This window comes from Temnothorax americanus, unplaced genomic scaffold (assembly GCF_048541705.1).
Source record: "Temnothorax americanus isolate GAGA-0224 unplaced genomic scaffold, ASM4854170v1 Scaffold33, whole genome shotgun sequence".
Classification (NCBI taxonomy): domain Eukaryota; kingdom Metazoa; phylum Arthropoda; class Insecta; order Hymenoptera; family Formicidae; genus Temnothorax; species Temnothorax americanus.
The window spans coordinates 2,129,345-2,154,230 of record NW_027509475.1 but is presented as its reverse complement, the minus strand read 5'-3'; the positions used below and the strand labels follow the sequence as shown (position 1 = coordinate 2,154,230).

General features: G+C 38.5%; 1 protein-coding gene across 2 annotated transcripts in view; it reads right to left on the bottom strand.

Moving 5' to 3' along the window:
- The window catches only part of Inr-2 (insulin-like receptor-like), a 55,171-nt gene that overhangs the window by 10,204 nt on the left and 20,081 nt on the right, over positions 1 to 24,886 (bottom strand). For both annotated transcript variants that reach the window (XM_077413595.1, XM_077413596.1), the window contains exons 2-8: positions 23,486 to 24,658; positions 8,759 to 8,933; positions 7,437 to 7,683; positions 5,159 to 5,264; positions 1,490 to 2,884; positions 871 to 1,154; positions 163 to 540 (exon numbers count right to left, since the gene is read on the bottom strand). In XM_077413595.1, the coding sequence (XP_077269721.1) occupies positions 163 to 540; positions 871 to 1,154; positions 1,490 to 2,884; positions 5,159 to 5,264; positions 7,437 to 7,683; positions 8,759 to 8,933; positions 23,486 to 24,056 (3,156 nt within the window). In that variant the 5' untranslated portion in view covers positions 24,057 to 24,658. The remainder of the gene's footprint in view (positions 1 to 162; positions 541 to 870; positions 1,155 to 1,489; positions 2,885 to 5,158; positions 5,265 to 7,436; positions 7,684 to 8,758; positions 8,934 to 23,485; positions 24,659 to 24,886) is intronic.

The following is a 24,886-nucleotide window of genomic DNA, read 5'->3' as shown; positions in this document are numbered from 1 at the left end:
TAAACTATGAATTAAAAATTCTTTTTTCTCCCCAAAAAATCCTTTTTTTTTTTTTTTTTTTTAAATATTTTTTCATCAAATTCTTCCCGTTTTCTCATCGAAAACATACTTGTTTGCAGTAATCTTGCTTGATAAATAGAAACTAAAAAGTATATTACTCACATTTTTAATATCAACTCTTTTATACTCGATCTGATACGTGACTATTAGGCCATTGGGTTGAGGTGGTTCATCCCAAGATAATGTAATAGTGAGACTGTTATTCTCGCCAGAATACTTCAATTTAAAGGTGTCCGGTGGAATATTGTCTGCGCTCTCCATCGCTAACGTACGGTACGTTTTCATACTTTTCGTCGAGCAATTCTTATTCTTATCATTCGTATCATTCTCAATTCGTTCCCGGCAAGCTTGAACCTCAATATTGTACGCAGCAAAGTGCCGGAGATTTCTCATGACGAAAGTAAGATTCGTGCTGGGTATTAATCGTTCGAATATAGTGACTGTACCATTCTCCACTTTATTGTTAGTGCTTTCTCTATCCTGAACATAAAATATCGAGAATCATATTCAATTTTAAACAATGTAAAATACATGCGTAATTAAACGCGGTCCATCAAATGTTATTATTGACTCATTTCGTACTGATATTTTTACCATTATTTCTATCGAAGTTAATCTCTTAATCAATTTACGCATGATATAAAATACAGGAATAATGGTCTTTAAAATGTTACTCTTGTAAATATAAATAAATAAATAAATAAAGTACATACGTAAATAAAGTCCAGTACGCAATTTATTTCTTCATTTTTATATTTGTTTGTTCATAGCTAATAAACGTTATTGATTTCAGCGAATCTGAAATTTTACCTGTTCGTATGCAGACTCTTTGGCTAGATCCGCCGCGACTAACATTTCACTAGTGTGGCGCCTTCTACGCGCGTTAGACATTCGTTTTACATAAACCTGATTATGTAACGCGTTCTCGAAGGCGATCGAACTGGAAACTTCTTTCTCACGCATCGACTGATCCATTTCACGATCTGTACAGACGCACGAATCGGATTTTGCAAACTCCTTCTCTAGTTCGGTATGCTTCTTTTCTTCCTCCGCTATGACTTCCTCTGGTGCTTTTGCTTCAGGTAACGGCATAGCTGAAAGTAGTAACAATTTATTAATAATTAATTAATTAACTTTATTTTCCACAAAAATATATTACGCAATCAAAAAGTTTAACGCACTTATATTAATTGTAACAATCGTGAAATCATTGTTCAACAAAAAAATCGTTTCGTGTAGTTTTTTGGGCGCTAAAGACGAATTTATTTTACAAAATTACTCTATCAAAAAACTACGGGGAACGTTATCCTCGTTTTTGTGCTCGAAAATGTCATTTTTTATTGAACAACGTAACTAATACTTATATGAAAGAAGAATTTTCTTCATATATTATATTACTATATTGAAAAAATAAAGTGATTTGAATTACGTTCATCGCAGTAATTCCTCTGGTCGATGAAATTCGGATCATCGGGCTCCCATCGACCGACAATTCGATAATGTGTTAAATTTCCATTTTTGTGTAGCGGCGGAAACCAGGATATCACCAGTTCGTTGCTAGAATTACTCCAAGTCGATAAGGCTCTGGGCGAACTAGGCGCATCCGGCAGCGTCGTAAAGTACTTGACTTTACTCTGCGCGCCTGACTTTTCCGTGGCTATGGTGTAAGTCTTAACGTAATAAGCATACTGAGTATATGGCTTCAGCAGAGTCAGTATGTGAGTGTGATAGACAGGCTCTTGTGATTCCGTGCCGTTGTGGGACTGCGGCGTCGTGCTCTCAGCGGAAACGTCCTCCACCCGCCAGCCATCACCGCCGCAAGCATCGCGGCCATCATACATTGTTATGTTCTGATTAGGTGCTTCGATGAAGTAAACAACGTAACCCAAAAGGGACCTGGTATCGTGATGCGTAAAGGCATTCCACTCGATAATAGCTCCCCTGGATGATTTCTTGGTGACCTTAGTCTTTAGCTCGGTGACGTTACAAGCGACCTTGTCTCCGTTGCTGCTGGATGCCACATCGTGATCAGCGAATTCTTCCAACTTGGCCTTCTCCTGCAACTTTTCGATCTCGTGCAGACACAATTTCGGGTTGAAATGAAAGAAGAGCTTAGCGGGACCTTTCTGGGACATGATAGTGATGTTTGGATGCGTGTTCCAATCCCAGAGCTCCTGAAGATTCTGATTATCGAGCACGGCGAGACTGTACTTGTTGTTCTCGAGTTGGTTACCGCGTATCACGCGCAGATTCTTCAGAAAGTTTAGAGATATCAGCGGGAAGCTGCGGACAATCTTCAAATAGCCGTCTATCTCCTCGATCGTGCTTAGACTGTCCTCGAGTTCCTTTACGATGTTCTTGCCACCGCGTATCTGTATCTCGAGGCTACCTGCGATGTGCGTACACCCGCGTAATTTTTGTGCCGAAGCAATGTTGTCCACGTTCGCCCCAGGGCATTCCTTCCGACACGATCGACCTACGCACTCTTTGCAGGTCGGATTGCCATGCTCCTCGCCCTCCATATAACCCATCGGGCACTCCATCACGCATCTAGTGTCGAACGGCCTGTATGGGCGCAGTTTCACATTATCCGACGCCTCGCGCGGCTTCAGCATCTGACGACATTCCTGCCCCTCAATGCAACGCCGATTCATGAACTCGAATTTGCCCGCCGGGCAACGGTCTTTGCACTCCTCGTTCACTACTACGTTTTTGCAAACAATGCAATCACTGGCCGTCGGTCCCGTGCATCCACCCAGGCAGAACGGATGACAACATTCTCCTGTATCGTCGCAAGCTCTATTCTCGCACTTCTGATCGCATACTGTAAGAAGACAATCGTTACGTTAAAAGGAGGTGTCAAACCGCTTAAAACCGCTCACCGCGTTTCTCTCCGTCAATTCAGTAAATAATAACTTGCGAGCGATAAAATCATTGTGTTTGTGTGGTGGCATTTTAATCGGATATATTTATATACGACACTTAAAGAGATAAGGTATATAAACTGATGAGAGTCTGGGAGACAAGGAGCAAGGACTGGAAGCTATAAAAAGAATAGTGAAGAAAAAAGCAAAGAAGGAAGAAGAGGCAAAAGCTGAGGCCGAGGATTCTAGGATATAAAAAAGAGAAATAATAAGAAAATTAATAGAAGAGAAGCAGAAGAGTCTGTACGTACAAGTGACAGAACAATTAAGAGAGGCTAAGAAATGTCGGTGAAGTTGGCATATCATTTTCCAGCAGATCAAAAAAAAAAAGGGAGTTCTTGTCGCATACAGTCAAGTTCTATAGTTCCTGATACTTTTTAGTAATAGTTCTGGTGATTTTACCTAAAAAATAGTTGATCGAAAAAATGATCTGCTAACTTCCCGTAGCAGATCATTTTCTAGCAGATCAAAAATAAAAATGAGTTCTTCTCGCATACAGTTGAGTTTTATATTTCCTGATACTTTTTAGTGATAGTTTTGGTAATTTTGCCAAAAAAACCCATTGAAAAAATTATCTGCTAGTTTTCCATAGCATAGAGTGAGATGCCGACGAAATCTCAGAGTTCCGATTTATATAAAACATTTTTCGAATAGTTCTGAACATACTGAAGCATTTTCTAAAAATTCGAAGTATAGGTTCCAATTGAAAATCCGTATAAATAAACTGGGCTAACTAAGATCCAGCGTGGTAAATGATGCGCGAAAGTTTTATTTATATTTTTATTTTACATATTTCCCAACCTTTGACTGCGTGCCGAATAGATTTGTCAGACTTGAAACAAAGCTCCGGTTGGAGTAGTAAAATCCTCCCCCCTTACATCCCTTAATTAAATCGATTCGGTTTAATTTTTAATGCTATATGCATCTAAATAACTGTAAAGAAATCATTGCGATAAATATTACCTCAGCCAGGGTTCGAACCTGGAACTTTCTTCATTCCGTGAAGGTGTCGTACCAATTCGACCACTGAAGCATATAACGCGGCGCTCGAACGATATAAATTTATTAAAAATTTATATATTGTTAGTGCAGAAAACTTTTTAGAAAATGCATAAATATGTTCAGAACTATTCGAAAAATATTTTAGATAAGCCGGAACTCCAACATTTTGCACAGAATATCACTCTATTCTCTCAGTACGCGGCGCTCGAGCGATATAAATTTATTAAAAAATCATACAACATTGTGCGCAACATACAGCTCACTCTTCGTCTCTTTCTAGGGGGACAGTTAGAAAGAGATGCAGAGTGAGTTTAATCGGAGGATCACGTTAATCGGAGACTGTGATATCGGCCCTATGCTATGGAAAACTAGCAGATAATTTTTTCAATGGATTTTTTTTGGCAAAATTACCAGAACCATCACTAAAAAGTATTAGAAACTACAGTACTCGACTGTATGCGAGAAGAACTCTTTTATTTTTGATCTGCTACGGGAAGTTAGCAGACCATTTTTTCGATCGATTGTTTTTTGGGTAAAATCGCCAGAACTATTACTAAAAAGTATCAGGAACTATCGAACTTGACTGCATGCGACAAGAACTTCCTTTTATTTTTGGTCTGCTGGAAAATGATATGCCAACCTCACAGACACGGTTAAGAAAGAATAAAGAGTAGATTTTAGGCTGGAGTTTTGAGTTTTAGAGAGGGGAGTCTGAAATTGGTATTTTTTTATATTTGAGTTAATTTATATAATTAAAGCAAATATGCACAGAAATAAATGTAAATGTATAATTGTTAAAATGTAAAAATGTAGGCTAAAGGTAAAGTAATGCGAAGTGAGTAGACAAGTTTAGAGGTATTAGTTGAAAAAGTCAAAGTATAACATTGTATGAAACGTTGTATTACACGAAAGTTTATCAGAAGCGGCAAGGCAGTAATTAAATAAATAAATAATAATAATAATAATAATAATAATAATAACTGTAAAATTTCCACGATGTGGAATAAGCAGTTGAACAAAGTCTTTTAAATAAAATCAATAAAAAAATTCAAAAACCGTTTAACTCGTCGCTCGTGACAATTTTACGGGAATCCAGCTCAGGACTCAGCGAAAGGTCTCTATATATATATATAGTATAATCGCGAATATAATCGATCGTCGTAATAGCTTACTTTGTTGGCAGTGTTGTCGATTCCAGCACAGAGTCTGATCAGGTTTCGTCTGCTTTGCCGGGCATTTTTTGTCGCATACCGGACAACCATTCGTTGGCTTGTTGTCCTATAAATAAAATGAGAATGCATTGTAACACAATTCTATTAATTTGCGTTTTTTCATGTAATTTCTCTTGCAATTTCTCTCGAAATTTTGTCTTTTTGTAACATTTATTTCCAACGACCTCAACATTTTTTTTATGCTATCGTGAGTTTTCAAACGTGATAATTTATAAAAACAAAAATGCTTGCCGCTATTTAAATCAACGCGAGAAGCATGCCAGCACGTTGAAGTAATGAAATTACTTCATTAGCATTTCTAATTCGACACCTTTAACATAGGTATATATATATATATATGTATTGTCGGAATCTAATCCGGTCACCTTATTGCCATTATCTCTTCGTATAAGTGATCTTAATCTATATTTACGTATCTTATCTTTTCGAATGCCATGCGAGTCAACGAAACAAAATCTGTATATACTTGGAGAAGGAGAAATAGGCGCGTTAAATTTTTTTAGCAGGACGTAGGAAATTCTTTCGCTAGCGTGCGGAACTATCGTATAAGAAAGTAAGAAAAAAAACAAAACTATATACTACATTGAGCCGATACGAAGGTCGAAAAACACATTGCGAAAGGCAATGTATTTTTCGACGTATTCGTATTCGTATTCGATGATCAATACCGTTGCCGTTTCTCGCAACGATGCGCTTTTCACGAGATATTCGATACTACTTATACGAGTAGGAGAGACCGGGGCACCATGAGCCACGGGGTAGCATGGGTCATTGACTGTTTAGGGTAATCCAGAATGTTTAGGTTGATCCAACTGATATCATGTGACAGTTATTTCGTTGCCCATACTTCGTATCTAGGTGACAGTTATCAAAGTCCGTAGTCTCTCGAAACGCACGTGACATACATAGTTTTCGTGATGCGTAAGTAACTTTTTAACCATTTAGAAATGTTTTAATATTGTTTTTGTAGTAAAATATACACGTACTAAAAATTAGGTGTAACTTTCTAGCATTCTTTGTCATTTTACTACACTACAGATAATCATGTATCATTTATTTTTTTTTTTATTACGTTTTACCGTTTTCTATATTAAGTGCATTCGAGGCACCATATGGGACACCCAATGCTGCGGCACCCTGGGTCACACACACCACCAAGGTTGATGATAGATAAATAGGTTAATGATATACATATGTTATTTTTGATTGAAGAAAACATATGTCTCAAGTTAATAAAAAAAAAGAAAAAAAAATTAGTAGTGGGTTCTGATATCTTTGTTTGTCCTGCCCAATCCTGAACAGTGTCATATGAAAACGTATAAAATAAAATTTATTTTCAACTTTTGTAACTTTTCGTTATTTCTTGAATAAATAAACCTATTTTTTGTTTGTGTGTGCCCCCGAGTACGGGGCACCTTGGGTTATTTCTCAAAAAATGTGTTTAAAATTTTTTCTCTAAAACTAAATCAATATTTGCCAAATACACCAAATAAAATTTAAAATATACATAGTGTTTTAATTATTAAAAAAAAACGAGACAAAAAATTTTATATTTAAAAGTACTTTTCAGAGTTTGAATTTTTGTGGCTTATAGTGCTCTGGTCTCCCCTATATGAAGCAAAAAGCGAATGTTGATTGATCATTCGAGTAAAAAGAGAAATTTACGCACAAATAGTTCTATCATCATTGATATTTATCACATAATCGTATATTATTATTCGTATATTATTGTAGATACGATTGTAGATACGTAGTCATCATAGCATGGCTTTACTTACACGATGCCAAAGTGATTTGATTGCTTCAGAAGGCATACATCGTATTTATAGTAAAGCATCGTGTCACCGCTACGCCGTCACTTCTCACGGCTTCGTTATACGAGTTTCTACACGGTGCATTACGGCACAACACGCATTCATTGTAAAGTGAATGAAGTAATTTCCAAAAGCTTCCGCTTTAGATTTCTTGTCTCTCTTAACAATTCATTGATAGGAAAGACGCCGCGAAGCGTGACGAGTTAATGCTCCCATTTGACCCAAATATTTGTGACTATAGAAGTTCGCGCAATCTTTTCGAAAACATCGGGACGACTATCGATAAACGACCATATTATTTTGATGTCGATGCAAATTGCTCTCTGAATGACTTTAACCTGTCGTTCCTATTTTTAAATGTTGCGCCAAGATAAAAAAAAAAAGAGTAAAGCGAAGATACTCACCTTTATGAAGTGCTCTCCCTTGCCAGTTTTGGCGATGACGTCCCAGTCGATGGTGTCGACGTAGCAGAGCGTCGGGTTCTTCTCGAATCGCACGGATCCACGTAGAATGTCGGTCAGAGAGTGGAGACCGATTTCCTGAAGATGCATCATCTCGAATGCCACGAGGGCGTGATTGATAAAGAGAGAGTGACCGCGGATAACCGTCAGATTTGGAAACAGATGGCCGACGGTCCTAAGTCCGCTTACCCTGGAAACACGAACGAATAAATGCGAGGCTAAAGTATGCGGATAACCGTCACAAATATAGACACCGCTAATGAAAGAACTCTTTAAGAAGGTATTCTGGTTTAAAAAGTCATAAAAAGAAGGTATTTTTCAGGAATTTTTTCTAAAGAAACAAAAAAAAAATGAATAACGTTAAACTTTGCAGGTTCTTTTAGTTTTATATTTTAAGGATATATTTTTATTTTCTAACAAAAACGCTCTTCTCTTTTATGTTATATCTTGGTCATTAGAAACTCGCAAGAGAAACATGTATATAGACACACGGTGTAAATGATTCTAGCTTTTCTACGCTGTAAAAAATTTAATGTCAATGAAAGTCCACTCTAAATTTTGTGTTAAAATAACTCATTCGTCGTGTTATTTTTTACATTTAGAAATGTTATATCGACTAAAAAATGTCGATATTACATTTCTAAATGTAAAAAATAATACGACGAATGAGTTATTTTAACACAAAATTTAAAGTGGACTTTCATTGACATTAAACTTTTTACTGTGTAGGTATCTGAAACGCAAAAACCCAAAATTTTTTTATTCAAGAGAAGTGTGTCTCTATCGTCTGAACTAGAACTAAACCAATATTTCCATTCTGGACAAAATGGCGACCTCTTTAAAATACATAGTATAGTTTTTCCTCAAAATTTTTATTAGTATTTTATTAAAAGAAAAAACTAATAAACGTATAATATGTTTATTTCTAGTTCAGACGATATCCACACTTCTCTTAAATAAGAAAAATTTTAGTTTTTACGTTTCAGATACCTAGAGCATACACGTTTAGAGCATAACACCGTCCATACACGTTTCTTTTGCGAGCTCCTAGTGACCAGGATATACCATAAAAAAGAAGAGCGTTTTTGTTATTTAGAAAATAAAAACATATTCTTAAAATAAGGCTTAAAAAACATGCAAAGTTAAACGTTATTCGTTTTTTCCCTTTCTCTACAAAAATTCCTGAAAAATATTTTCTTTTTATGACCTTTCAAACCAGAATACCCTCTTGAAGCTATACTTGATATAGTTGCAAATAATTGTACCTGTATAAAAGAAGGTATCCAGTGATCTCGACCAGATCGGGGAAGCTGAGATTGGCGTAGGCCGATTGCTCCGCTCGATCGATCAAGAGAATTTGTACGAAGCCCTCGACCACCCGGCATCCCTCCAGTTTTGAGAATTGACTCACGCTATTTCTTATGTCTATACTTTGGCACACTGCAACAGAGGAAACCACACCGTGACGGAACAGATTAATAACGCAACAGAGATTCTATACTATGTTAACTGTAATGATCTGGGTCAATAACTGCTGTGCGAGCTGTCACTGACAGCTTGCTAATTGTAACCGCGAAACTGCAAAATTAAAGAATTCGTGTCCATCGTGCGTCAAAGTCATTTGTCTGCAAGTCTTGAGCAACTTTAAGAAATTTCAAGATGAAGTGAGTCATAAGTTATAACGTGCTGGTAATATAAACACCACTATTTTTTGTGTTAAAAATTTAAAAAATTCACAAAACGTTGAATGCCTTTCAAAAAAATAATCCATTAAAAAAATTGCGAAAAAAATACATAATAAAAAATATATTGTTTTATAAAAAAAATAATATAATGAAAAAATTATTGAAAGAGAAAATTTATTTTCTTTCGTCTATCGGCAAAAATCACACGTATTCTTTTTTCTCTGCTTCTGCACACTCATTGTGAGTTCAGAGACTGCAATAAATCCACAGACATTGACCCAGCACCTTGGAGGTCCACAATAGAAACACTGCCATCTTGAAAAATAATAGCGGCTACAGCAAAAGGACTAAATATTCTTAAACACCACGTGGAAATGTTAGATCATATCATATTAATATACAGCGTCTGGCTCTAAAAATTACCTGTTAATCATAAACAGGTACAAATACCTAAACAAAGTTTTACATATATACTTTTCATAGGGTTGAAAATCAACAAAAGAGAAATAGGTTAATTAATCTACCGCCATTAAAGAATTAATAAATCTAGCACTCTTATCCTCTAGAACTCTAGAGGGCAACCTAATAAACAAGTTCTATATAACTGTCACCTTTAAAGTACAGCTAATTGTAAGTGTTCTTGATATATTGAAGGGGTTCCATATTACTACATATTCCCCTCTAATATAACATAATGTAACATAATTTTTTCTGAATTCGGTTTTAACATAAATTTTTTTTATTAAGCGGTATCCATAATTAATGTAGAGAATCTAAGCCAATTTTTAGTACTTTTTGAATTAAAAAAAAAACCTAAATTTGAGAAAGTTAGTGATATTATAATATTTAAGTTAAATAGTGTAAAGTGCCAATTAGCTAATATCGTATACCTATATATGGTAATATGCGAATTCACGCCCGAGGAAATATCTTTTCTCACGTTTTTGAAACTTGTGACTATGTTATTATTATTTGTATCAACCTCCTCTACAAATGCATATAGAAGTCAAGTGCGTTCATGGTCCAAAACTCCTTAATAAAATGAACGAGGTTCTTTGTAATTACATCGCGGTATCAAATGAAATCGTAGATTAGCCGATGGAAATTGCATTCGCGTTAATCCGTGTAAAAATCAAAACTGAGAAATCAGTAAGGTGTGATTTTTGCGATCGCGAATGTGTTCTCCAGTGCCAAGTCACGTCTGGCACGCGGCTGCGTCAACGCGCGGCAGTCAAACCGGTGCATTAAACCGCGGCTCGCTTCCTCGGTTTCGCTAATCGCAACGGGCGTAACGGAATGTTGTCGAGTCGACGTGCTCGATTTCAACGAGAAACGCTAAAAATACTCGCCGCGCCGCCAGCTGCCGTCGAAATAAACAGAAAAAGACGCGTTCCCGCCACCATTATTCGCGCGGAGCTGTATTGTTGTCAGGATCGCTTTAGCGGGACGATTTCATCATAGAGGGATAAACCGCGCGTACCTGCGACGCGCGAGTTCTCTAAGCCCTCCTGCGCAAAATGATCTCGCGATAAACGTCTCTTCTCCATGATTGCTTAGCAATATGATTTGCACGAGAAAAGAAACGCGAGAGTACTTTCCTAATGTAGCTGTCATTATAGTTTCCAGACAGCAACGTCACGTGATTTTCACGTTGATAAGTAGTAATTACCGGCCCTAGACGTCATGCACTCTAACTAACTGACCTTTAAGATACGTAAATATTATAACGTAATAACATCAATTTAAAAATGTTTATAATACGTTTCAAATAGGTCATTTTCAAATTAAAAGAATATGCAAATGTCGATCATCTGACAGATGGCATCTAATGAGATCCATTTCTTGTCATTTAAAATATGACAAATGGTGGTACAAGAACGATATATAAATGACGGAATCGCACAACTAGTATTAGGTGTATCGTAAAGTCTATTTTTATAATAAAGTGTGCCACACTTTTGGATTGACGTATAACATTAAAGTAATCTTATTGCTTCCTCATAGAGGAAGCTTTGTTTTCGTAAACCTCGTGTATGGATCTTTGATCACGTATAAAGCTAGGTCTAATGAACCAAATCTTAAAGAATTCTTTAATTCTTTAAAATTGGTTAATTAGATCCAGCTTTATACGCGATCAAAAGTTCATATGCGAAGTCCATATATGCACGTATATAGCCTGAACTCCCAAAGTCAACATCGATTTGACATTGCGTCGATTGTAAAACCGCACTTGTGCTACTAAGCTGATGACCCTCTATCAATTCATAAAAAGGTTAAATTAAAATTAAAAAGTGTGCCATGCAACTTAGAAACTTGCACATTGCTTCCTCATCATTACAGATCGCTACCATTGCTCCTATTTTATTTCGTTCATAAAGCTTCCTCTATGAGGAAGCCAAACTAATAAATACTAATAATTATGCATCAAATAAAATACAAGCTTCCTTATAAGAGGAGCTTTGTGAGCGAAATAAAATAGGAGCAATGGGCGCGTTCAGCAGACACAACTGTTGAGTTCGTCTTATCAACGCTCTGCCTTGATTGGTTGGTTCTAAAAGTAAAAGCCAATCACGTTCGATTGCTACTGAGCGGCTTGGTCTGCTGAACGCGACCAAATAATAGCGATCTGTAATGATGAGGAAGCAATGTGCAAGTTTCTAATTTGCACACTTTTTTAATTAACGGTATCTTTATTTTCTTATAATCATTGAATAAACACAAAACAAAATATATGTACATTTTATAACAAATCTCGTTTCATAATTGGTTACAATTTTGTATATAATTTTAATTTTCACAATCCTCTATACATTATTAACCTTTCGTCTGTATACGTGGGTTTACGGCATTCGAGCCAAAATGATATCTGCTTGTAATTGTAAAAAACTTGCCAGAAAATATTAAATAAACGATGATGGTCAAAACTACTATAAAATCGTCAACTATAATGTAGACAGATATTTTGTAAATTTTTTCAGATTTTTCTAAATACTTTGAGGTAAGGAAAAATAGCGTCGAACGTGACAGACTCACGTATACACTCCAACCAACGGTGTAAAAAAAAAAAGTAATACAGATGGAGGGTTAAAACGTCATTATAACGTCATTGAAAGGCCAAAGAAGTCACGTCTTTGGAACGTCTTGAAATTTTGTCATCGGTCTGTAACTTACAATTAGTTCTGTCGTTATTACGTGATTATAAAAGGATGATTGATGTAACGATTGACCGAAAACTGACGTAAAAATCACGTGACGCTGCTGCCAGAGTTTGTTCGCAGAAATATATGTTGTATATGTTTTACTATCCGAGAAATAGTGAAGAATAATAAGCGTTATCAGCAATGACTTTCAGCATTAACGCGCAATAAGCGGGTCCAAAGTCATAAATTATTTTGTACTCGAGGATAATTGACGGCGTTACTGTCCTTTAAATTATCTCTCTACGAGTCGTCTAGCCCTGACGTATACATCGCAAAAGACCACGTCTTGTCGAAACTACTAGTCAAGTCGTTGCCAAAACGCATGATCAACGCGCATGTTCAATTGCAATAAAAACGTTTGTCGACAGGTGCACTGGCAATATTATCACCAGACATTTGTTTACTGTCACTCGTCGGTGAGCTTCAAAGAAACATATTGGAAGGACACTTTAATTGACAAACCATCGAAAAAAAAAAACATTTATTTATTTTGTTTACCATTCTGGTAATAATTTTATTCGCGCAATTATACAATCTTACGCTCTTTTTGAATTATAATCCCGAACAAAGAAAAATCGGAATTTTTTACAAGATTATTTTAGTCTCGATATCGCGTGACTACTTTGCGCTTTCTTCTGAATAAGAACCTCAAAAAGCCCTCCGTAATAACAGATCGGACAACTTATAATTTTCATAAATATTCAACGGAGAGTTTACGACGGTATAGACAGTTGCGGAGTACAGTAAATTGATTATACGAGTCGCATAATCAACTCGTGTAACATCATACAAGAAGGCGTAACGTCTCGACCGCGCCGCGTCAAAGCTGCTGAAACCAGCGGGTGTCAATGGCGACGAAGCGAAACGAAGCGAGACGAGGCGAAGCGACGTCGTATAGGAGATGCCAAGGTTTCATTCATAACAAATTGCACGATGCGTATACGGCAACGGCGAGCATACTATTTGCCATTTGCGTGCGTACGACGCGTAAGCGGTGCGGTGGATCAAAGCGAAACAACAATGGGTTCGTGAAGATACGGGCGTTGTATTAAGCGACCGAAGCCGAGGCAAGGAAAAAAAGAAAGGTAAGGAGAAAAAAACTGTTCGTGAAGACCTTTCAAAATTACGATAAGGAAAAGCTGAAGAGATAATTAAGCGCGGACGCCACGTGTGTTTAAATTTTGCACGATATCTTTAGCGCGTGCATTATCTCCCTTCCAGTTTTAGCCGCCTTGTCATCGTGCAATCAATTACTAATTACAAATAATTATTATCTCAGGTTGGCGTACACTTGTTGCAAATAGTAGCGGTTAATACGTAATAATAAATACGCAAATATAGATAGACAGAGTGACAGTGTAGACGACGAGCGACGTTACCGTATACGATCGGGGGCGTTAAGATGCTGGCGCGTGCTCGGCGTTCACGGATATATTTCGCGGACGCGCGTTTCGATTCTTCTCGTTTTTCGCGAGCATGAAGCGAGCGTTGAACCAGCGCGATTAATTATGTAAGCAAAAAAGATACGCCTCGGGAATATTACAGAGAAATTTGACCGTTGAACGCAAGCGCACCGGGCGCGATTAATGTGCACCCGATTGTACATTTTTTTTGCTTGACATCCGGGTTCCGCTTTTTAACAAAGTCAAGAATCAGCGAAACGCTCCTTCCGTGAAACGCCATTGATCGTATTTCGCAGCGGTAGGAAGTGTACGCGGTAGCGAGAGGGGAGGGGCGCGAGAGAGAGAGAGAGAGAGAGAGAGAGAGAGAGAGAGAGAGAGAGAGAGAGAGAGAGAGAGAGAGAGAGCCGCGACAAAATTGCAAGGTGGCAACACGTGTGTCGCGCGAGGTTGCACCCGGTACGCAGGTAACGGGCGTTACGAAGGGACGGTCGGGGGATTCATCGCTTCTGTAGCCTACTTAAGAAGTTGCAACGGCCGGCACATTCCAAACACTCTCCCCAAGGTTGCTTAGCCATTCGTCCAAAGGCCGAAGCACTTGGATGCCCTATACATAGATCGAATGCGTACCAATGTGTCCGGCTCCTGCGTGCGCACTGACACATACGTGCGATGCTACCCCGTGGCATTCCTCAATCCGGCCTGGCCTGCCCGGCCCCACCCTGGCCCCGTACTCGACGATATAGTCGCGACGCGCCGGCAATTCCGTCTTGAATGATCGCTACTTTGTATTCTCGATAAAGGCCGTCCCAGACATAACGAGATCCTCCGATCCCGGCGAATGTGTTCACCTCGCAGCCAAGTACGCTACTCTGATGCAATACCGCGGAGAATGTTAGCCGACACTTGACGAAACGGCATTCTCCGTCTCTAAAGAGAAAATTTCAGACTATCGTCGCGAGTCCGCCCTTCTCCCTGATCCCAGTTCTTTCGTTGTCATTTCCATAATAAATAATTTGCATAATTTACATTTGCATAATTCGAACTTGTAAACGAAATAGCAAGGTGCGCGTCCCATCGAGCGCGACATTTCCCTTTAATCGATAATCCCTCTACGGTATAGGTATATCGGATCGGGGAAAATCGCATATGGATTAACAATAGTAAAGTGCAGGGAGTGAGAGTATCCCGAAGCGACGAGCCGAAGAGATTACAAACGTCAACGTGAAATCGTCGTGGAATGTGGTTGTTGTATTATAAGCATCAGAGTTGAACCGGCTATCTGAACCAAGCGAGTCGACGGGGATACCCGTCGCAAAAAATTAAATGCTACGCTACTGATGACCGGTACAATATATAAAATTGGACACAACGAGAATCGATCGATAAGTAAAACGTCCGAAAGACCTGATGGTACGGTTTACTCGAATCTTCTTATGAAGAATTAATATAGAAACGGAACTTTATTCGAAGTGTTAAAAAGATCTCCTTGTCGCTTATTTTCAACATTTAGCTTAATTATGATTTAACTCTCATCGCGATTATTACTGTGCGATTTCTATTTTATTGTATTGCTATAACGTCTCTCTTTTTATTATTACCATAGTCTTTTATCTCTTATTTCTCTCGCTCTCTCTCTCTCTCTCTCTCTCTCTCTCTCTCTCTCTCTCTCTCTCTCTCTCTCTCTCTCTCTTCTGCATATTTTTATATTTATCGTACAATACCCCGACATCTCTTGTAACGTCTCTTTTTGCATATTACTATAAAATATAAAATTACTCCCGCCGCTGAATAAAGCGAAGATTAAATTAACGAATTAAATTGGAAAGATATTCACATCGCGCTGCAATCTCAACAGACAAATAAATAAAATAAATAAAATATAAAAAAATAAAACAGTAAAATAACAAATAAAAAAACAATTAAATAAAATAATCGCGAATATTTTTACTCGTCAGTTATCTCGCAGATTTCTTTCCACCGCGTAAGCTCGTTCTGCGCGATCGACACTTTAGTTGCAAAAGTCCTCGATTAAACCGGCTACAGAGATGACGCGCGGCATGAAAGGAGCAAGCGACCATGTAGTTATGGCTGGCTCGATATGGCTGAAGGAATGAGCAACGCGGTGGCCAACAAAGAATATCGCGTGAAAATATATTGGAGCATATTTCATACATTCCGCGCGCGCCCGCGACCCGCGGGCAAGCGGACATATAAAAATTGATGGTGTATATCGGTTACAAATTCGTTTGGAAATTTCGTAATTATTCGAACGATAAAAGATAAAAGCAATCGGTCCATGCGGAAGATGAAACAGACCTATATGCCACTCTTAGACCTTTATACATAGATACGTTGTTGTACGATCGATAATTCGGCCAAGGTTTCAATTGTGGTATCATATTGTCTTAAAAAAAAAGTAGACCGACAACCGACAACCTGCGCCACTTTTACAACGAAATATCTTGCACGAGCAACTGCAACTCTGTACTTAATAATAAAACGTCCATTAATTAATGAAATAAAAATCCTTCTTTAATGATACTGTCCATGAATCTTATAACGTTTAGGTACAAGGTATTAATTAATCAATGTAGCAAAAATAATGCGAGTAAAAATATGTCGGATAGCGGTAGCCATATAAATAAGCAAATAAGCTACGTAACGCTCGTCATTTTCTCGTGCTTGCGGCTCGTTAAGTTTCATCAAAAGCCGGAAGCCATCGGCTTGGCGCCACTCGAACCAGCTACATAGAGCCCCCCCTGTCGTATCGTGTGCTGCGCTATTGTGCGACCGAGCACAGCGAATCTCGTGGCCGTCTTCCGCGCGAAATACGTTCACAGGATAGCCCGATGCTCTAAAAATAGCGACGTTTCGTGCTTTACCTCCCGGTGTCGTTTGAATCTCGATGAGCCTCGATGGCGACGCAAGAACGACGATAAATTTATCAAACTCATCAATATCTTTGCATACGATCGCATCAGTAGTCGCGTCGTAAGACGCATCGTAAATTTATCGACGCGCACGGTGGCGCAGTGTCTTTACGCCGGCGCCGGTGCAAACAAAAGCTTCCGACGAAGTATACGAAGTATTCCGTAGTACCAGGTGCAACGCGCGCCGGAGGTCAACGGGACTCCCCTCCCCCCCCCCGTAACTTTGGATGCCGGAAGTCGCCGTCTAGACAGAGGCCGCACTTCTCTTTTCTCATCCCAGCCGGTCGCGGTGCACACGCTCGCCTCCAGGGCATCTTTGCATCGAGATTGAAATTTCTACGAGCTACGGCATCCCGATCCCGATCCCCCCTTTACCGCGTCCCGACGTTAACATCGTGGCGGGAGCGCGACGGTACCCTCACCACGCCTACGATAATTTTGCGGTCCCGCCTTTTGGTTTGCGAGGGCATCCCGAGATATCCCGAGATATTCCGCGCCCAGACTCTCGCAGCTTATAAACTATGGGAGCTTTCCAGCAAGCGACACAAGTATCGTTTTATCTTTGTTACTGATTACCAAAAAAGAAAGATAGAACAATGCTTGTGTCGCTTGCTGGAAAGCTCCCTATGTTAACACGGCTGACGAGTTAACTTAACATCCAAAGTCCGTCGTGTCGATGCATTTTGAAGCAATTAAATATCTACCGCTGTATTGGCTTTTGGCGCGTGACGTAAACCCGATTAGTTCATACGTTCTCGTTACAGATAAAATTCGTCGCGATATTATCTTGCCGTCGTATTTACACGAAATCGTCGGCCCGTTAGTCTTTCGAGCGAACGGATATCGTTAAATAATGTCACCAAACGACTTCCGTCTCCGTTCACCGTAAAGAGGCACGTCACTTAATATTCGAGCTGACATGCCTTAATTACATCAACCTTCATCGTCCCTCCGCGATTCCGGGCCTCCCTTAGAGTACCCTAGACCATCCTCCTTCCTTCGCTCTCTCTTCCGCGTACGATCTCGATAGCTTCTTCCCTTCGCCGTCATCATAACGCACCTTCCATTAAGTCGAGCATATTAGGGAACGATATTCATAGCTCATAGCCGTTCCTTAAGGAATAAAGATTGCTTATTTATACCCATGCGCAAGTATCTGCATGCATCAATGTATAAATAAGAAATTCTTATTCAACAAGAAACGGGTTGTGAAATGAATACCGTCCTAAGACAAATTTATCAAAAGCACAGACAAAACTGATACAGTATCGACCCACAGATTCAGATAATTCTTAACTGCATAATCCTCGCTGAATCATATGTTCTCGCACCCTTGATTACTAATATTTAATTCAGTTCCGATATTCCGGATAATACAAAAGGAAGGGGTTGTTAATACGATTCACTAGTTGCGCATAGGATTTGTTCGGACGTTAATTCTTCTCGGTTGCACAAAGTGTAAAGTAAACGAAATAAAAACACGAACGAAAAATAAAAAAGCAAATTATACAGAATTTTATTTATTATATGTCAATTAATAATAAAGATTACAGGAAATGTTCGGGGAAAAATATGCTCGTCTTCCGGCGGTGTAACGCATCAAGCACAGACATACGAATACATATGTATAATGAATATAATTATGCAGGTTGCTTGTTTATTTTAATCTAGCGATCAATGTTCACTGGCGCACGCTTCCCTTGTTTCACTTTATTTCAATAGAAACTAGTAAAAGAGGTAAATATATAACGGGTAACTTATTGCCACTCGATTTGCCTTTCTGCAACTTCGATATATACGCTGGGTTAAAGACGGCTACCATACCGAGTAGACGGTGTGGAAAATGCACGAAAGTGTTTTCGACTCGATTCGACGGTGAAAGAGGGTACGGGAACGGAGAAAAGGGAGACGACGCCGACGCGGTGCAAGCCGAGGGAGACCGAGGACCGAGATATTTTGCGCATCGCATCGCATCACATCGCATCTCATCGCAGGAATGCCATCGGTTCTGTTGTTCTCACGACGGAGTGGCCTGCCTTTTTGTGGCGAGGTATGCAGCCTACGATTTTGTCCCCTCCCCTCTCTCTCTCTCTCTCTCTTTCGTTCTTTCTTTTTTCTTCCGACTGCTTCTTTTCGCTCTTCTTATTTCCTTATTCGATAGCACGTACTATCTCAAAGGAGCATACCACCGAATTAGATCGACTTTTGACCAGACGGGATCTTTCTAAGAAAAAAGAAAACAAGCTTGAGAGATGATGCTTTTTCTATATCTGTACGCGAAACATGTTTACTAGCTACTATCTACATGAAACTATTTAAATCGACTTCAACTGATTTATCGTCATTCTCTACATATTTTTGACCGTAGTGAAAAGATAATTTGAATAGTATCAGCTTATGTCAACCTGCACACGTATAGCGATAACAACGTAGGAAAACAATCTTCGAAAAAGAACAGCGTAGTAAATTAACTCTCGTACGACCATGCCATATGTGAATTTCGGAACTGCGGCATAAAACGTCCTCGGAATATGCATACTTCGGGAAAATGGATCCAACATTAGGAATTCTTCGCAATATTGGACAAGTTAGGAAATATTTCTCACTGTACATACAAGCTTAATAAATGTATATTATTTTAAAAATCAAAAAGTATTGATAGTACAATATTTAAGAATACCCTCATGTCTATTACACTGTAAAAAAAAAAAAAAAAAAAAAACCCAGAACGAGACTAGTCATTTCCTGTAATTTTTACCTTACCAAACTGCTCTATCACGTCACAATTTTAAAAAATTTACATTTAAAGTTGTAAAAAAGAGCTATCTTCACGTATTTTGTCATATTGTAATGTGACAAGGTATGTGACGTTGGAGAAATTTTATTGCAATCAAAATTAAGCATGGTGTTAGGGCTTTCAGTGCTCAAAAGGAATTTATTTATGTCCGCTATGATTAATGACATATTCATGGTTAAATATAGGGTCTATTGTAGAAAAGCTATAAATTAGATATTAGATTATTGACGATTTACCAAATAGAGTGTACCAAGTATAATAGGGGGTATATACAATTGAATAGCGAATTTCAATTATGTTTATTTAAACTTAAGTTCTTTAGGTCGCTGAATATGAAAAAATTCGATATAAATTTAAATATCAAATTTGTATTAAGTATAATGTGTGAAAAATTCCTATAATATAAGGAATTATTTGCTGTAATTTAAATATGATTTAATTTTTATCTTTTATTTAGATTTTGTCAATTTTGACATTTTGGATTCGTATTCAGCGAAACTCTTAAGTTTAAATAAAAACTCTCAAGTTAAAAAACTCTTAATAAGTTTAAATAAACATAATTGAAAGCTATTTGGTAAGTCATCAATGATCTAATTCACAGCTCTTCTGCAATCCATATTTAGCCGATATCTTATTAACCATAGCGAACACAAAAAATTCCTTTTGAGGGCTGAACAGAGGTATTTGCATACAGTTTTCTTACAATAACTTTATTCGAAGGAATAATACATAATTACGAATTGTGTCTATAAGTAACTTGTTACATATACTGTATGTAATAAAAAACTTATGAACACAATTCATAATTATATAATTTTGATTGCGATAAAATTTCTTTAGCACGTCACACACCTCTTAGTTATAATATGACAAAGTACGGGAAATAGTCCTTTTTTGCAACTTGAACTGCAAATTTCTCAAAATTGTGACGTGATAGAGCAATTTGATAAACAGAATCGTATTCAACGTCTAAAAAACTACAGAAAATGACTATTCGCGTTTTGATGTACAAAAGTAATTTTTTTTTGTTTCAACACTGTAATATTGGTTGAAAAGCGAGTCAGGGATTGGCCGCACTTGCGCTCTATCCTTTTCTATGACTCGGACCATTTTGATATACTGTTGTATTTGCCGATGGCAGTCATCGACGCGCATCATCGTGTTCCTGAAGGAGCGTATAGACTGAGAACCGTTGCCTGCTATGATTGACGTTTTAAGATCGTCTCGAATGACATTCCAGAACGTGAGTCGTTTACCTGCTTTCGGAACACGCTGCACAATCTCTGGCGATTAAATGTATTCGACTCTACGAATGTACGTGTAGTGGCGTGCCTGTATCTTGTAATTCTTTCACCACACTAATTATTTAATAGCGAATTCAGGCCAAGTCTATTTTTTATACTTGAATTTAGTCGTGTTTCTTTCGACAGAGAGAAGACGCTAGGAATTTGCTATCATCGCGGATACTATTTAAATATTATGTTCGACTTTAACCTCGTCTTTTTGATTATTTATTCACAGTAAAAAATTTTGTGTTAAAAATGTAACATACTTATGTGTTAATTTAACTAATTTTGATTATGTTATCTCATTTATTTGTGTTAAACTCAAATTTAAGTAAATCAAACGTTAAAAGAATTCATTTTATACTTAATCATAAGATTAACATAATAATGTTTTGTTAAAAAATAATCTCGTTAAAATTTTTGTGTTAAAAATGTAACATATTTAAGTGTAAATTTAACTAATTTTTATTGTCATCTGATTTATTTGTGTTGAATTCATATTTAAGTGAATCAAATGTTAAAATAACACATTTTATATTTATAATCGTGAGATTAACATGGAATTTCGTTTGATATTTCAAGAAGACTGCAAACGTAAAATATTGAATTTCTATTATATAAATACTGTGAATTTTATACAATAATTTAATCAAATTTTTGAACAGTTAAAAAATGTTAAAATAATTTAAAAAATGTTAAATTTAATGTTAAATTTAATGTTTGGGACATGTGAAATGTACGTTGAATTTAACAATTTTTTTACTGTGTTCCATCGCTTTAAATGTTAACCCCATTTCGGTTTTCCTTTTAACAATAAATTGTATAACTTATTTCTATCTTTATGTGAATTTTTTCTTGTTGTTTTATTTTCGTTGTTCGGAAGAAGATCAAGTATGGCTCAAAGCATAAACTTTCAAATTTTTAATATAAACAATTTGTTTTAATTTATTTTTTAACATCTTTATTATTGCTCGAAAATTGGCCTTTTACTTTAATTAGCTATTTAAATATTATTAGAGACCCTTTACCTCACCATTATTGTCATCGATCGTAAGAGCGGAACATAATAAATCGATACATCATCATAGACCAGCAAAAAGTAATAAATAATTAAAAAATCGGCAATCTTCTCAATTTTTCGGCGAATCACGCATACGTGCTAAATTGCCATTATGAGGACGTGAATCTTATAGGTGCGCATCGCGTCGAGACGCATCGCTGTTTTATATATCACAAAACAGGCTTACGCGTAGGCAAACTCATCAGACTTCTAGGAATGAACGGTAGAGTCTGAGGAGAACGGAATATAAAACCAGTCGTGATAATCTCCTGGATGCAATTTTAAAACATACTCGACCGCGATTCATACCTTCTTCTCAATGCCTTCGACATTGCACGAACGTCACGTTAATTCCGTACGAAACATCTAGCAATTAACGATCGAGCTATCTTTGCATTTATTATTTCTATATAAAAATACTTCCATGAAACGTCGCATTATATCGAACACTGATCAATCGTTCGAACGACAGATTTTAATTACGGGAGAACCAGCTTTATATACGCTCGTGTTTCGCGCAACGTAATATTGCCGGTCAATGAATATCGTTGAAAATTCTCGAATAAATGTACGAGCGAGCGGTGACAACGGATTGAAATGTTCGTAATTTTGCGAGTTGCTAGCATGGCCTAAAGAACAACTTGTGCGCGATAACGAACTTGTCAATCATTCCAGTATAGTCGCGAAATCTCGTTACATATACAAAACACATCCGTGCTCTCCTCTCGATCAGTTGCTTACGTTTAAATGCGATCAAAATATATAAATTTTCATACAGACTCTTGTACCGATTGGTAGTCAATTAGCAGCTTATGAAGCGAATAGAGAAATTGTTGCATCATTGAATGTATAATTTTACATGTTGTGCAAAAAAAAATTTTAAAAATGTCGATTCCATTCTCGAATCGTGTTATGCGTTACGTGCCTGCGTCGTTAATTTGTCACTTTGTTATAAAAGTGACACAAAAAGTTTGCATTATTGCGTCGAAGCCGGTTTCTTTCTGTACGTAATTTGCCGCAGCAAGTTGCCGACTTATGTATCGGTGAATGTAATCTCTCCGTGTCTTTTCAGCGTTCAAGTAGTGTGCATAATTGAAGTACATAAATTGAAGTTTAATGCGAGTAAACTGGAGCAGTTTTCTCTTTTCGTTGGTATCTAACGCGATTTTACTCCAGTCAGTCACCAGAGTTGATAAGTTACAATCCGGGATCCTTTTTAGAGTAAATATGCGCATCTCGTAATCGTGAAGTTTTAAGCGAAGAAGTTTCCGTCTGACCCGCTGCTTTGTACTGCATTATACATGATCTAACAATACGGTTCGCGCTTCGCGTTGCTTCGCTCTTTGAAGATTTGCGAAGCTGTAAACATAATATGCCAGTTCGACCAATAGCGTGGTAAGCTGTTGATCCACACTTTAAATGCACATTTTTTAGTTTCTTCTTTGCATCGATCAACTTGATCGATAAAGACTATTTTACAAACGCGAGACATAATTTTTTTGCCACACGTGGCGATTAAAATAATTGATTTGCGGAAAGATACGCATACACTGGTAAATGATCTTTCTAAAATGTAGATCGACTTGGGCGTGCCCACTTAAGCGGATAGAGGGGAAGAAAAGCGTATTCACCTCCGTCTCTGTTGCTACGGTCGATGGCGGTGTCGTGTGCTGCTGCGAGGTCGGGTACCGCGAGTATCAGGAGAACGATCCAGAGGAGCCTCCGCCATTCGGTCGATTTGACGTCGCCGTGGAATTTGACCGCGAAGATCCACCGCACCACGCTCGAAGCACATCTCGCGGTCGATTCGCGGAGCGGAGTTCTATCACACCTCAAAGTTCTGTCGCGTTTTCCAACGGTCGCTTCGGAGTCATTCATCAGCAAATCGTTCTTTTCGCGCTTTCGTCTCGACGATCGATCAGCCACGTGACTGTCCCTTGTCCATATCGCATCCACCGAATTGTGACCGCCCGTTTGACCGCGTAGACGCTCGCAAAGATCGCACGCCGTCGTCGACACCGGTGACGGCAGAAACGACGCGCCATCATCTCTCTCGAACGCGCCGCAACTCGACGATGGACAATGGCAGTGGCGGGTGGTAGAATTAGCCTTCGAAAGATCAAGAGCAACGACGCTCGGCTCGTCTTCGTCGAACGTCACGCCGCCAGGTCCGCGCGCGTAACACGCGCCCGACGACTTCATCTTCACCGGAAGAACGAAACTTTTCCCCCGGATGGGAAAAAAACGACTCTACGTTCTCCGCGGAGTTCAGAGTAAAAGGGGTAAAACGTCGCGTTTCGCTCGCATCTCTTCGTCGTCGACGCGGCGAACTCTCGCGCCACACCACAGCAGCGTTCTCTTCGGCGTTCTCTCTCTGTTCGTTCTCGCGAACGTATGCACGATTGGAGGACTCGAGCGTCAATGCGACGATGCGACCACAGGCTTCGACGACGATCGCTCGACGACGTCGCGGATCTTTTTTTTTCTCTCTCTCTACGTTGACCGTGACGTGTTTGTCGGCGTCGGCTTCGTTTGACCTCTTCGTGGCCGCGTGAGAGACCTCGTAGGCGTACCGCGAAACGGAGAGACCGCACACACGCACGCACGTATACGCGATATATCAACCAACTGTGCTGAAAGATCGGCACCACCAGCAGGTCGTCACCCTAGACGACTTCGTTAACTGCAACAAACTACACGCGCCGATTCGAGATTCGCCAGTTGATCTTGACACCGAATCAGTGCACGCTCCTCACCATACCGATGATCCTGCTTCCTCGGCGATATTCGGACGATCTGTCATCCTGGAACGAAAAAAGATACAAAGTTACACTTTGCAGATGCCCTCGATATTATGAATAATACTATACGTAATTTTAATTTTAATGATGTTAAATGAGTCGTTTGGCGTCGTTTTTCAAGACGACATTAGCTCTTATGTAGGTTCACTTGGACTTAATCGTATAGGAAATGAAATACCTTGAAACGTTAATTTTCGTATTCATTGGACGATAACGCGAGCGCGCTACACG